The following is a 14,863-nucleotide window of genomic DNA, read 5'->3' on the forward strand; positions in this document are numbered from 1 at the left end:
CTGCTTATGGACTAGTTGAACAGGATGTTGAAACTGAAAAAGTCACATTTCTGATATATTTTTCTGGGCTACATAAAAATAAAGACTGGCAAACTGGAAATACACATGAAAATGGGTGTCAATGCACATCCATTGTTTGTAGCAGGTTTTGACCAAAGACTAGCAGCTCTCATTACTGTAGAGTTTTTGCTGCTGTGGTATTGGTTGGATCTTATTGGTGCCGTCTTTTTGAAATGAACAGTTTTCATTGATAGCTTCTGTGACACGTGAACCTTCATACTGCTACTGGAGAAAGATTTTCCTCTCCTCATTTTTCTCTAACTGAGACATTGTCCATACGTACAGAAAGGTAACTTCGTGTTTTGATTTGTACAACCGAATCTATTGAAATAGCTTTGGTCTAACCAAGGAGATGTTGGGATTTCTGAATGCTGTTCAAATGCCTTCGATTCTTTCTAGCAGAGGCGTTGATGAACGGTGGAAATGTCCAAATTGAATTTAGTCTGACGGTCTCACATATCCCAACCATTTGACACTTGTTCTTGACTTAACTCTTAAGACGGGATGACGTAATGGACGTTATGAAAATCTAAAACTCACTCACTATAGTTGAGAAGAGACACTCCGTAGATGTTAAACTATCAGACCGTACGAGGGCACCGCTTTTCCATTTTTGTGGCCTGATGCTTAACTTGGGGAAGAAAAAGAAAAAAAACTTGCTGGCCTTAAATTCAAAGTGAGTAAAATTGTGCAATAAATAAGTATTATGTGTCACTGTTGTATTTTTCTGCTCAGTGAAGCATGCTGCTTTCCTTTGAATCTGAAGGTGGACAGCTCATTCTGTTGGCAGCGTCATATGAAGGAGGAGTAACAACGCGACTCATGCAGCTGAAGAAAGAATAAACGCTAATAAATACATGATTAACTGCATTTCTTGAGTCTTTTTTCAAAACAAAGCTTTGAAAAGTATATTCATTTTGCTCAGCCACTTGTATTCCACAATAAAATCCTAAACACAACCAATAGCCTTGCCTTCAGAGGTAAATAAGCGTCCTGGAATGTGAAGCTTGGCAAAGTATGAAGGTCACTTTTATTACTATTATTGTTAGTATGAGAATGAATTACTCACAAGTGGGCTGTTCTTACACATTAAATGACTTCTGAAAGGAAGTGTTTGTTTATGCTGTATTTTATTTTGGGTTACCAGCTAGGTTTAGGAGCTTATGATTTTTTTTTTTTGGGGGGGGGGCCCGTAACATAACAATCCAAAAATAAAAACATTGACATTTGTGCTTTTCATGTGGTAAAATATTAAAAAAGTTTAAGGAGTCTAGATACTTTTCTTTTAGCTTCCAGGCACCGTGTGATCAAAGCTTGAATAAATGAAGACAAATCAGCTCCAAACTGCCAAGCTACACCTGCGCACTTGTGAAACATGGAGAATAAGCCCAGAATAATCTGTTTCACGGCCAAGCGTATCGGCTCCATCAACGAGAAATATACAGAAACACCCGGAATCCAACAAGACTCGAGCAGGCTGGACATTGACATGTCAGGTGCTAACTGACTGCCTGTCAATACACTCAGTGAGCAGAAAAGTCTCGCACTGTCAGGGGACTGTGAGATACAGGCGAGAGAGAAAAAGAAGGAGGTGAAAGTCAATCAAATTAGCTCCTTCCAGCTCACTAAACTCAGGAACTGGAGGTAAGCAAGTCTGGCCTCTTCTGAGAGATCTGACAGGGTCTATGGGGTGCAATCTGAGTGGCGCCCTGTTGAGAAAGGCTAACACTGATAAACCTGCAAGAAACCGCAGCAGAGCTCTTCAAATATAATAAAGGAGGGCATTCCAGGATAAGTCAGGATACACAACAGTTCACCTAAAATTGCCGTTGCGACCAAGTGGACTTTTATTTCGACGGAAATGTTCTAATCAAGTCTGCTGATTTACATGTGACAAAGCCTTCACCAACTTTTTTTTTTTTTTTTCTCTCGTCTGGTGACCTAACCCTAACGGCCTAGAGGGGGGGGGACCGCGGTTAAGATCAGAGCGATAATGACTTACTGAATATTGTCTGCATCATGGGGCCTGCAGCCGGTTTGATCCCTGTCCCGTTTCATTTCCGTCTCACTAGGCAAAAAACCTGCGGAAGTCAGACAGCCTTTTACCACCGATGCGCTTTAAGACGTCGAACGTTCAACACAGTCACGTCACGGCGCACGAGAAATGAAATAATCTCCCAAGTGAAGCTGGAAGCTGTGTCTTCATTTGGATTAATCTCGTGTCAGGAGTCGTTTGGTGTGATTTGAAGACGGGTAGGGGAGAGAAGGGTGGAGTGAAATCAATAAACGAAATCAGAAAACGAGAAAACACATGCGAGGGGATCGGAGGTTGGGAGGCCAGAGTGTGTCTGTTTGTGTGAGTGCATGGTAGAACTAGTAGGGGGGCATATTCAACTCATTCTTGTGTCACGTCGTATAAATCTATTTAAATATCAGCGGGGACTTTTGTTGTCTTACCGCTCCAGAGTTGAACGTGAGTGACAGCGGAGGGGCGCAGGAACACCTTGGCTCTCAAGTACGAATTGTTTTGTCATACAAACAACAGTCCCCTGTGAAACTTTTTTTTTTTTTTTTTTTTTAAATCTGTCACAATAGATGTTCAAATAGAGAGATCAACTAGACGAGTTGATCTGCCGTGACTTAAAGATTAGATTTTTATGTCGGGATAAGATTTTTAACCAGTGCCCTTTGAGTTTGCTGTCACTGCGAGAGAAAACAAATCAAGTGCCGCGCGTGTAATTTGGGGAGTTTAGGGGCTATCAGTGCTGTCTTTACTAATAAAAAAAACACAAAGCATTGAATCTCATCTGATCAGACTTTTACATGAGACAAGATGAGCCCATTTGGAGTCACGTCAGGCTCTTTTTGCTCACACGGTCTACATTCTCTGTTCTTAGTGCGTCGTTTCAAAAACAAACACGGTGTTCTTGTCTCACAAAGTTGAACGTGTAATTCGTTGTTTAGCATTCAGGGATTGTTCAGTCCGTTTTAGAAACTCTTGACACTCGAGAGAGACTCACAAATTCCGACTTTCTCTTATATTGTTTTTATCAGACAGCTCAGGACTTTTGAAGCGAGGTTCCGTCAGACAGATACAAGCAGTCAATATCTTACCTGCAACTTTCTAAGCATCTTCAGTTTTGCATAAATCAACAAGATATAACAAGAAAACAAGGTAGTGCAAAAAAAAAAAAAAGAAAATCAATAAAATGTGGTTCTTTTAAAAGTTCCTATTCTTTTTGGCTTTTTGTATTAATCTCCTGTCAGGAGTTGCTTGGTGTGATTTGAAGAGGGGGGTGAGGGGTGCTACTTTCTTTTTTTAAAGTAGCACCAAGATTTTATTTTTTATTTTTTATTTTTTTGCTTCACGTTGCTTTTTTAAATATTTTATTTATATTAAATATATATGCGAAAAAGTTTTAAAGTAGTGGTAAAATCTGAAACTTTTTTAAATACTTGAAGTGCCGGTTCACTAAATGAGAAGGGGTGGGGGGCGAGCCTGGATGGGGTCCAAGGGTTAATGTCAACCCCACATGGTGGTGGGCTGTATAAGACTGACTGGGCACATCTGTGCCATGTTCTGTTCTGAGTACGAGTTTCATATGGGAAGCTCATCGTTGGCGCACAGCCTCCACTCTTCATTTCCCTTGCAAAAATATAGGTCTCTCTGCCAGTAATTGTTCAATGCAAATGGACAAACAGAAAGTGTTTGCAGGACCACTGTGGGGTATTTGACACTGGAATTGTTTTAAGATGGTAAAAGTCCTCTTTGGTCTTGATTCCCGACATGCTACCTGTTAGCTTCAGTCTCTGAGACGATCTAGTCTGGATATAAACTCATGGAAAACACAGAATTATCAACATCAAGTAAGTTATTAGCCCTTTTTAACAGAACCTCTCATGCAGTTTTGTCGAACTACCCCTTTAATCAAAAGCTTACTGTGGACTTTCCTTGAATTTTGCTGAAAGAAAACAACGAGACCCGTAAAGTGCCACGAGTGTTTTTGTTCCGTTACACGGCATTCTCGTAAAAAAAAAAAAAAAGAAAAAACAGCAAGCACACACACCACCTAGTCACCTCTTTGCAGAGTTGCCCCCAGGGGGGCCCAGGCCTGGCCTGTGTGAACATCAAAGGAGTCAAGGTAAAACGGCATGTTTACAGGTGGGAGGAAATTGGAAGTTTCCTTACACTTGCTTGCTTTGAATAGCAGAGGAAGTCTTTAGTATGTCTATGGAGATCAAGGTGCTACGCTTTAAAAAAAAAAAAAAGTAATCTCTGCATATCTTGTCACGTTTCTCTCTTTTTCACGTGTGCAAAAAAGCACATAAGCTGTGAATGCATGGGCAGAAAATCAGCAACATTATTCGGTGTGTGTCTCCTGGTTTCTTTGTGTTCTGCGTGCGGATAATTGCACTTTGATGGTACACCTGCTCCTGTTTTGAAGCGCCTTGGCTGAGAAAAAAAAAAAAAAAAAAAAAAAAAAAAAAGGAGGTACCTGGAAATGTCTCCTCCTAGCAGCACATTACCTACTGAGGTGAATAAACAGAACTGGCAAGTTGCTGTATGGGAGCCATATTGAGAACCTTGCTGCAAAAAGCACCAGCAGGGAAGGATGCTGAGTTTTTGAGGGATTAGTGAAATTCTAACACCCCCCCCCCCCCCTTTTTTTTTTTTTTTACTCTCTCTCGTCTTTTTGGTGGGGGGAATCCACAACAATGAGCGCACCTCGGCCGAGCTCGAGTATGTCATTTACTCTGCACCTCTCCACTTTGTGTTTCTCTGTGTGCATGAGAGGACCAGTCGAGCCAAGCGTTCTGCATGAAAGGGAGAGCGTTTAGCTTTTGAGGCTATTTGTGCTTCTGACTCTGTGGTGTTTGTGTCCGATGGGAGGCGCCTGCGCCCGCTTCCTTAAAGGAGTGAGGAGGGGGTGGTGGTGGTGGTGGTGGTGGTGAGTGGAGGGGTGGGGGTTTGTTTGTTTCTCCGCCGTGCCAGGAGAAGTGACAGCCATTCCGGCTCTTTCACTCAAACACATTCATCTGTGTGAGAAAGAAAAAGGCGGCCGCTGAACCTCAGATGAAAGGCCATGGGAGCTGCGCTGCACAGGAAGGCAGACTGTACATGGACTTCAGTGCAAAGCACAACGTGAGCAGCAGCGTCACAGACACAGATGGAAGCAGAAAGGAAGGATGAAAGAGGACAGTAATTTCATGAAAATAAGTTTTTATTTATTCTCAGAATTTTCTTGAATCACAATAAAATTATATGTATATAAAAAAAATACTTTAACTTACTTTTAAGATAAAAGCGATGGGGGTGGGGGGAGGAAGGAAGACAGGAAACATGTGACAATGGTGCAACTTGCACTACTTTGCACAGTGGAAGCATTTTTAAGAAACTGAGTATTTAATGTTTGTCTGTTGTTATGTAGAGTAGTTGTGCTGCACTCACCGCTCCTCCTGCCATGACTCATCCAGAATGAGAGTACGCCGATTTAAATGTGTGCACATAAACTTCTTACTTTTTATTATGTTTTCCTCATTTCTCTATAACTTTTGTAAAAAAAATAATTTTTTTTAAGTTTTATTGCCGTTTTTGTCATTTATATGGAGAATCGTCTTGTTTCTGTATTTATGGACCTGAATTTCTCAATAAAGCTGGAATGAATGAGGACCACACAAAACGCTCCCAGCTTCAATTGTAAAATAAAATTAGTAATTGAAATAAAAGCTATATACATCATATTTATAATACTATGACAGGATGTTTTTTTAAACATCTGAGTGACTGAATAACTTTATTTCATAGACAAGATTTTTGTCTATGAAATGTATCTCACTACATTGTATTATTTGGCTTTTGCGGGTGATTTTAAGGAAAATCGGGTTGACAGCGGCTCTTGGTAAATATTCCCCTCCACACGTATTCATTCGGGCACACTCGAATTCAATTAAAGGATGTGGCGTTTGTTTTAAAAGTTTTCTTTGAAAACATGCACACCTACGATTTTTCCCCCTGCAATGGCTCTGTTGTTCCTTGCTGGGAGAGACGAGGGAGGGATTTGGGAAGTCTGGCATTGTGAAAATGAATTTGGCTGAGGAGACAAGAATTTCTAAGGGCCGCCCCCACAGGTAAGCAAAAAATAAAATAAAATAAAATAAAATAAATAATAATAATAATAATAATAATAATAATAATAATAATAATAATAATAATAAAAGATAGATATATAGAGATGGTTTGAGCTTGGACATATTTTTTGGGGAAAACAAAGCAGCATCACAGAAAGTAGGTTTAGCGCTTGGAGTTTGAAGACAGCATTTTCCCAGAAATATCTACATCTCTTTTCGAAATAAATGTATATTTCGTTCAAATTCACTTTCTAAGTACTTGTTTTTAGTTTAAAATGACCAGCGTAATCCTTGTTTTGTTCGGAAGGTAACTCGGGGTTTATTTTAACAATCTTGTAATTCCACAATGGTCGAAACTTTTTATTTTATTTTCACAAGATAAAAATTCAGATTTAGTCTTCCGTGCCACAAACTGTCACTTATTCCCTTACTCTATACCTTTTGAGTGAACACATTAACGTGCCACATGCTTAAAAAGGCAAAAGTTTTATTTATAAAGGCGAACCCGATAAACCTATGACTGAAGACTTAGCATATTAAAACGAGACATTATGGCAAGTTTCAAAATACTGAAGCCATAAAATCATCTGATTGACCTTGGCGCATAAAAGCGAACGAATTCATGCGTTTTTGGACTTTTGCCTCTTCCTGCTGCTTAACTTGTATCTTATTTTATTTAATATTTTTTTTACAGCCATTCATAATTAACACAAGGGAAAAAGTCAAAGTTATAAATCACAATAACTTGATTATCCACGCGTAAAAGTTGATAAAAGATCCACATCACGCAGAAATGTCTGTACTTGGTGAGCAAATTGACAAACGACTGACACTGCTGATCAGTTCCACATGAGCAAACCAACAAGTGCCCACGCACACTTGTTGGTATATATATATATATATATATATATATATATATATATATATATATATATATATATATATATATATATATATATATATATATATATATATACATACACACACACACACACACACACACACAAAAGTGTACCACTTCAAGAAATGGATATGTGAACCAACCCTGCCCCTGCCAAGATGATCATCAATGTGTTGCTGTGATATTAGGGTCTGTGACAGCCCAACGTCTTCTGCTTCCCCTCCGTCACCCACATTAGGCAGGCGCAACACTCATCGCCTCTGACGTATGATAGGTGCGCACGCATTGGCATATGTGGCAGTGATTAAATTGCGTTTCATCGTTTTTTCCCGCTGGTCTCGCTGAACGCATCTGTCATATTTTGACATGAATCCTAAAAATTGGAAACAATCAGGGTGATCCTTTTTTTTTTTTTTTTTTTTTTTTGGTTTGTTTGTTTGTATACATTCGCACATAGTTTAAAACCATTTAAGGTTCTGAGTTTAATTAAATGAATATTTCGCTGATAGAGCAAAATGTTAAGAAACTTTTAAAACTTTTTTTAATCTTTTTTGTTTTTTGTTTAATTGTATTTATTTAGTTGTGCAATCTTAGAAAAAAATAGACCTAAACTTTTGATTGTATTAATTTATTAATTTTTGTTCACTGATTAAGCCCGACCGGAACTCTCAAATGACCTTACATGATCTCTAGAATCTAACTTTGAACTGAGGCTGGAAAATCGCAGCTGGCCCAGTGAGGCAGTGGTTTCTTCCTTATTTACAGTATGGCATCCTTACAGTACAAACAACCGCGTACAAAGAGCAGTGAGAAGTATAAGGAAACAAAAAAAAAGGCGCTTCCTTTCTCTGCGGATCAATATCAGCGCAGCAGGAGCCGAACAGGAACCGACATCGACGCACTGTTGTGGAGCTGACCTTTCCCACTCTCCACGGGTCAGACCTTCGCTCAGCCGAGGAGGTCAGCGGGCCAGCCACGAAAGGAGGCGAATTCAAGCTGCTAAATATATATAGATATATATATGTATTTCGGTTTGTATGTTTTTGCATACAAACCGATATTTCATACGCGCGCCTCTTGAGAAAATTTTTTTAAGTTACGCGTTTTCTACTTTAAAAAAAATTAAAGCAGAAAATGTGGAGAAAAATAATAAAACAGAAGGAAGAAAATGGGATTTTGACTGGAAAATAATAATTTAAAAAACGCACGTGCTACGGCATTTTTAGTAGCTTCCTAGATTTTCGTTGAGATCAGAGCATCTTCCCTGGAGATACCACCAACCCGTTTTTATTTACTATACATGCGCTCCGTGAGCCAAGTAATGTGAGCAGCTTGTACAACAAGAGACAGCGTCGCCTGCAGTCAAGCATCTCCGTGAGGCAGAGTGCCACTTGCTGCTGCTGCAGAGAACCGGCCCGCAACGGATAACAAGTCCTCCAAGTCTGCGTGATCAACAAGAATGCAAACCACTTATTCCTGCAGAAGCGTGCGATAAAACATCAAACAAAACGGCATCAACGCGACAAAAGGTTATTTCCATCCTCCTCCTATTTATAGTCTTAATTTCGGCCTTTGACCACTTTGTAAAGCGCCATCTGTTCGAATAAAAGAAAAAGAACGTGTTGCTTTGCAATTATGCTGAATCACAGCAGCTAAAACGCACACACACACACACGCACGCATACACACACCTCAAAAAAAAAAAAAAAAAAAAAAAGCCCCGAAGCAGAATTAATAACATGAAGTTTGGAAGAAAAAGTAATGTTAAACCAACAGGTTTAATTCACATCGATGACTTAAATCTCGACTACAGCAGATGCGACTCCATGAGAACTCCACCAACATGCAATCCATAAGCAGCGATAGAGAATCTAATTCAGCCAAATGCAGTTCAGGTTAATTTAACTCCAGTCCAACCATCCAGCCCCCATTCAGACGCAACTATGCACAGCACATTTTGATCCTACTTATTAGCGCAGCACAATCAAAGTCAGCTGGTTCGAGGACAATCTGCTACACAGGCCAAAAAAGAAAAAACACACAAACGACTGAGCTCTGTCAAGTTCAAGTTCAAGTTCATGACTGGTTCCCATCAAAGATCCAGTGCACTCTGATGTGGAAGTTTTATTTATAAGGAGCTGAGATTTTTTTAAATCAACCCACTATAGCTGAAACTTTACTGGCTCGGTCATACAAAAACTAACCAGCATCCACAAGTGTGTGCTGACTGCTGTCAGGTTGGTTTCATTTTAAATGATTGCAAATGATATATATATATATATATATATATATATATTTTATTTTTTTCTCTATATAAGTTGGATTTGAAAGAGCACGCACCACAAGAAGCACGCACGTTGCTTACAGAGCCTGTCATATCCGTCATGATGCAAACCGGAATATTAGAATTGAAACCTGAAGCATTTCTGGAAGGCCCTAATCCATTCCAAAGGTAGATGCCAGACACCATGCAGCTCAGACACCAAAACACCAGCAGCCAGCGACATTAACAACAGCAACAACAAAAAAAAAAGAAAGATGACAAAAGGATTATTAAGCACTTGCAACACCTTTTTATTATATTTGTAAGCAGTAAAATTCTTATCACAATTAAAGGAAGGAAACACCTCTTAAAACTTTGAACAAAAATTAGCACAGAACAAAACAACTGCCCGTGTTCGTAGCTCGTCATTGTACATATTTATAGGTAAAGAAACATTCTTTTTATAAATACTGTTTCATCTGTAGCAAGTAAATACCATAATTTAATTACAAATGGATAAATATGGCAGCTGATATTTACAACAAAAACAAAACAAAAAAAAGAAAAGGGTGTGTGTGGGTAGAGAACAAAAAAAAAAGAAAGAAAATTAAACAAAACATAAAAATAAATTGAAAAAACGACACAACGTTTATTTGACCTCACAATCTTTCCAGATAGTGTTTTCTCTTTTTTTTTCTTCTTCTTCTTCTTCACAATTCGAACTTGCAAAGCACAAAACATCACAAGTTAAGCCCCAGCAAACTAAAATATACATTCACGATCATGATTATTGTGGTCTGTTGGAGTTAGAAGGTTAACTTTGGCACTCTCTCCAGTTTATAGATGTTTTAGTATAGTACAATCAGTTTGCCTCAGGATCACAATATTCAACAGTATTGTACAGGTTTTAATGGTAATATGTGCACTAAGATTCCAGTTAGAGAAACAGCTACCTGAAGGAACATCTATACACCAAAAGACTTGACAAAACTACCACAACCAAATGGGAACGTGGATTTTTTTTTCTTTTTTTCCCTCCTATTTACAGTATGAAACACACCCTTTTAAGGTTTATTTATAATACACATTTCCCTCTGTTGGTCATCATCATCATCCTGCCTGGTGGACAATAACATACAAAATAAATGTTTTTTTTTGTTTTGTTTTTTTTGTGTGTGTGTCTCCAAATAAAAAGTATATCCGGTGGAATGCCCCAGTGCTGTGAAGTGTGTGTGGCTTCGGTTTTGTTTTGTTGTTGTTTTTTGTCGAGCTCAGTCCTACACATACCATTCACTGAAATTGGAGGACAGGCCACTGTGGCTGGTGGTGTTGTGCACAGCTGAGGCTGGGGACAGGGTGGTGTTGCTTTGGGTCTCGGTGGTGGGGGACACCAGGCCCGGGGGTGTGGACGATTCGTAACCAGAGCTTGCAGCTGGCGATGAGTCTGACGCAGGTGGAGTGGACTCGTGGACCTGGTCGATGAGAGAATAAGAAGAATCAAGCATTTGAAGATAAAAAAAGCAAAAAAAAAAAGCAAACAAGAAAAAAACAGGCAGATGTTGGCATTTGAAAACAGCTGACAAAAGCCTCGGTTATTACAATGCAAAATCCGAGACACAACCAGAGATTTGATCATTGACATCATAGTACACACACACACACACACACACACACACACACTGTTCCATAAGCCAGATATTATTTACCTTCATGTGTTTTCGTAGTGAGCTGGGGTGTGTGTAGGACTTGTCGCACATTTTGCACAGATATGGCTTGTCCGACGTGTGGACGTGCATGTGTTTCTTTCGGTCACTGCTGTTCGCGAATCTTCTGTCACATCCCTCGAACTCGCACTGGAAAGGTTTCTCTCCTGCAGAAGAAAAACAACAACAACCAGATATACATGTGAGTCAGATGTCTTGTTTTTTTTTTTTTTTTTTGTCTTAATGAAATCGCTTCAGGTGTTGCATTGATGTAAGTAAAACAACAAGATTTGTGCGTAAAAATTCACCCCCCTCCCGCCCCCCACGCTCTTTCTCACTCTTTCCCCCTCTCTCTTTCTCTCTCTCTCTTTCTAGCAGTGGTGTTTAAAGTTTAGGCAGCTGATTTTAAAACGAGTGTGGATAAAGGAGGAGGGGATGAGATGGAAGACTTATTTAGCCTAAATAATGCGCATAATGATTTAGGAAGGGGGAGTTTGGGGGGTGGGAAGGCCGTTGTCGATTGGGCCTTTACACTGGAGGCATACCATTTGGTGCGAAGACAATAAAAATCTAATTAGCACGTGATCAATTTCATGTATCCCCCCCCCCCCCACACCCTCGAAATAAAATGCGTTCAAATGCGGTTAAAAGAGGGAGAGAGAGAGAAAAAAAGTGGCTGCTGATAATGGCCCAGTCTAGCACCTCAGCTCATATCAGAAGGAGCGCAAACAAAAGGCTTTCCCCCTGCTGCTGCTGCTGCGATCCGCAACAACGAGATGCACGAGATCGAAACATTTAATTAATAAAGCCCAGATAAAACGCGATGCAACGGGGAGAGGAGCGCGGCGGAGGAGATAAGCGCTATTAAAGCGCGTTCGTGAACGAGCTGATGCGATTTACTACACCAGCCCGGGCTGCTCAGCTGCGCACGCAAAGCGCTCCCACTGTTCTCTCTGACCCATTTCTACTGGACGTTAAATAAAAAGTAAACAGCACCAGTTCGGAAGCATTAGGTGAGACCCGGGGGAGAGAGAGAGAGAGGGGGGGGACCTGCTTTAACATCCGATAGAATAGTTATAAAGGAGTCCAAAGAGAGCACGTTTAATGGTTAAAAATGAATGATAGCCGCTTCGGTTCCAAATCTACTTTGTAACCACGACTACGATCTACTTTAGTAGCCGTAAAATACTCGCTCTTAATCAGATTCTATTGTGAGTTTCTGTGGACAAGACGCGGTTATGATGACATGGAAAAATAACAGCACACGCTGGCCAATAACAATTACACAAATCCTAATTGTCTAAATCAATTTACAGGTAATTCCGGGAGGCTCTATTTTTAAATCTAAGATCACCCCCCCTCTTCCCCCTCACCCCCACCGCGCCGTGGTTAAAATTAGGGGCCTACCTGTGTGCGTTCTCTTGTGGATCTTCAAGTTTTCCGAGCGGGCGAAGACCTTGCCGCAGCCGGGGAAGGGGCACGGGAAGGGCTTCTCCCCCGTGTGCACTCGAATGTGGTTCACCAGTTTGTATTTCGCCTTGAACGGCTTGCTCTCCCGGGAGCAGTCCTCCCAAAAGCAGATGTGGTTGGTCTGCTCCGGCCCGCCGACGTGCTCCACGGAGACGTGCGTGACCAGCTCGTGCATGGTGCTGAAAGTTTTGTTGCAGCACTTCTTGGGGTTGCTCAGCTGCTCCGGGTCGATCCACTTGCAGATGAGCTCCTGCTTGATGCACTGCTGCCTCATGTAGCGGAAAAAGGCACCGGGGTGATGGTGGTGGTGGGCTGCCATGTTCATGCCCATGTTCATATTCATGGAGCCGTACTGGTTGTGGAGCTGCGCGGCCGAGTACGGGTCGGTCCTCGGGCTGGAGACCTGGTGGTACTGCTCGGAGCGCCCGAAAACTTCACCCGGCAGTCCGAGCCTCATCTGGCCGTTCAGGACGTTCGGGGAGCCGTGGGAGCCGTGCTGGTCGTGGATCCCGGGGAAGAGTATGTGGCTCTGAGTGTCTGTGTGGGAGTGATGAAGGGACCCCGCCGTGGGGCCAAAAATAGCGTGCTGGCCGCTCGCCGGAGAGGATTCTCCGAAGCCGCGGCTGCGAAAGAGAAAGTCCCTGGTGGAGTTGAAAGGGGAGCTCGCGTACGACGTGACATGGGCGGCGTGGGCCCCCAGAGCCGCAGCGGGGTAGCCCGGCGCCTGGGTGGTGAAGGCAGAGCTCTGTCCCGGGGAGAGATCGTGGTTCAGCTTGAACGCACCCATGTGTGCGGAGTCTACAAAGCTGTTTTGCGCCAAACTCAAGTCTCTGTCCTGCATCTCGCTCGCAGAGTGATGCCTGGCGAACGTACCCACTCCCAGTCCGGGGAACTGGTGGCCAGCATCAAGTAACATTTTTTTTTCTAAATTTAATTTACTTTACGAAACCAGCGCAGATGTCTTCTTTTTTTTAAATTACAGTAAGAAGAAAGAAGGGGGGGGAAAAAAGATCAAATGTTGACACGCAACGATGCAACTTCCAGCTTTGGAAACACCATATCAGGCGTGAATCAAAAGCGCTTCTCCGCGCATAACTAAAAGATTTCAATTTAACTAACAAGGGGGGGAAAAAAAATCTAATTTACATGGGATCGAAAAATCCAAACGAAAGTGAAGGATTCCCTTGTGTCCTCTCCTCCTGGCTGTGCTTTAGTGAAACTAAGAAGAAGAAGAAAATTACTTGTTCGATCAAAACAATTATCTTATTAGACGTCTTCTGCGCACGCCGAGCGAGAGTGGTTGAAGCATCTCAAGAATTTAAAAAAAAAAAAAAGAAAAGGAAAAAAAAACATTCACCGCGGTCCAGTTTGGGCACGGATTTATGTCTCTGGCTCGGAGTGAGCGCTTTATCGGCGGAGGGTCCCTGTTTCTCCGTGGACTGGCTCTACCTCCTCTTCCGCCCCCTTTAACTGGAGCCCGTTCTCTCCTTCCGCGCAGTCTCATTGGCCACCGCGCCTCATCAATCCCAGGTGCCCCTCCAATGGCAGGTAGAGCTTTGGCGACTTAATAGCGCAACGCCATTTTTCCAAGCAAACGATTACCGCCTACTTTTTAGGGTTGAAGATTTTCTCTTCCCCCCCCCCTCATATCCCCCAAACCCATGTTTCTTTACAGCAGGCTTAGAGGATCACGACAAGGGAGAAGAGAGCGCGTCTCTTTTTTTGTTTGTTTTTTTGTCTTGTTATTGTAGATATTTTCAGGGTGTTACGCTGGTCATGGCAGTGAATGACAAACAATTTGTTAGATAGGAAAATTGTGATTTGCTTGTTTAATTCTGCCAAAACCTGGCGCAGCAGCTTTCTGTATTTCTAAATGTATTCAAAGTTTAGCAAGTCACATGTCACACAACGACCATAGATAGATAGATAGATAGATAGATAGATAGATAGATAGATAGATAGATAGATAGATAGATAGATAGATAGATAGATAGATAGATAGATAGATAGATAGATAGATAGATAGATAGATAGATAGATAGATAGATAGATAGATAGATAGATAGATAGATAGATAGATAGATAGATAGATAGATAGATAGATAGATAGATAGATAGATAGATAGATAGATAGATTTTATTGCAATTTCAATCCAACACAAACCAGCACATAATAAAGTTATAGGTAAAACTCCTTTGAATCTTAAAAAACATCAGCTATCTGATGAGACCAGAGTTGAACTTCGTGGTCTTAAACGCAAGAAACGAAACTTTTCTAACACAAATCTCCATAGCAACATATAGTCACATAAACATTTGCAAACGGACTCACAACCC

The 14,863-nt window shown here is 41.3% G+C and overlaps 2 protein-coding genes across 7 annotated transcripts in view; both read right to left on the reverse strand.

The window, feature by feature from the left end:
• Positions 1-14,863, reverse strand: part of LOC103479141 (uncharacterized) — a 120,263-nt gene that overhangs the window by 102,057 nt on the left and 3,343 nt on the right. For 2 of the 6 annotated variants that reach the window (XR_535903.3, XR_535904.3), the window contains exon 1: positions 2,063-4,958. The exons of the other annotated variants lie outside the window; for them this stretch is intronic. The gene's annotated coding sequence lies outside the window, so the exon portion shown is untranslated. Of the gene's footprint in view, positions 1-2,062; positions 4,959-14,863 lie in introns of those variants that run through there. 6 annotated transcript variants of the gene reach the window in all.
• On the reverse strand, positions 9,641-14,470 carry zic2a (zic family member 2 (odd-paired homolog, Drosophila), a). Its single transcript, XM_081601143.1, has 3 exons — positions 12,464-14,470; positions 11,060-11,223; positions 9,641-10,825 (listed from the first exon to the last, which is right to left on the reverse strand). The coding sequence occupies exons 1-3, from the start codon at positions 13,440-13,442 to the stop codon at positions 10,631-10,633; spliced, it is 1,338 nt and encodes a 445-aa protein (XP_081457269.1). The 5' UTR covers positions 13,443-14,470; the 3' UTR covers positions 9,641-10,630.

The sequence above is a fragment of the Poecilia reticulata genome, chromosome 2, assembly GCF_904066995.2.
Source record: "Poecilia reticulata chromosome 2, P_reticulata-male-v2, whole genome shotgun sequence".
NCBI lineage: Eukaryota > Metazoa > Chordata > Actinopteri > Cyprinodontiformes > Poeciliidae > Poecilia > Poecilia reticulata.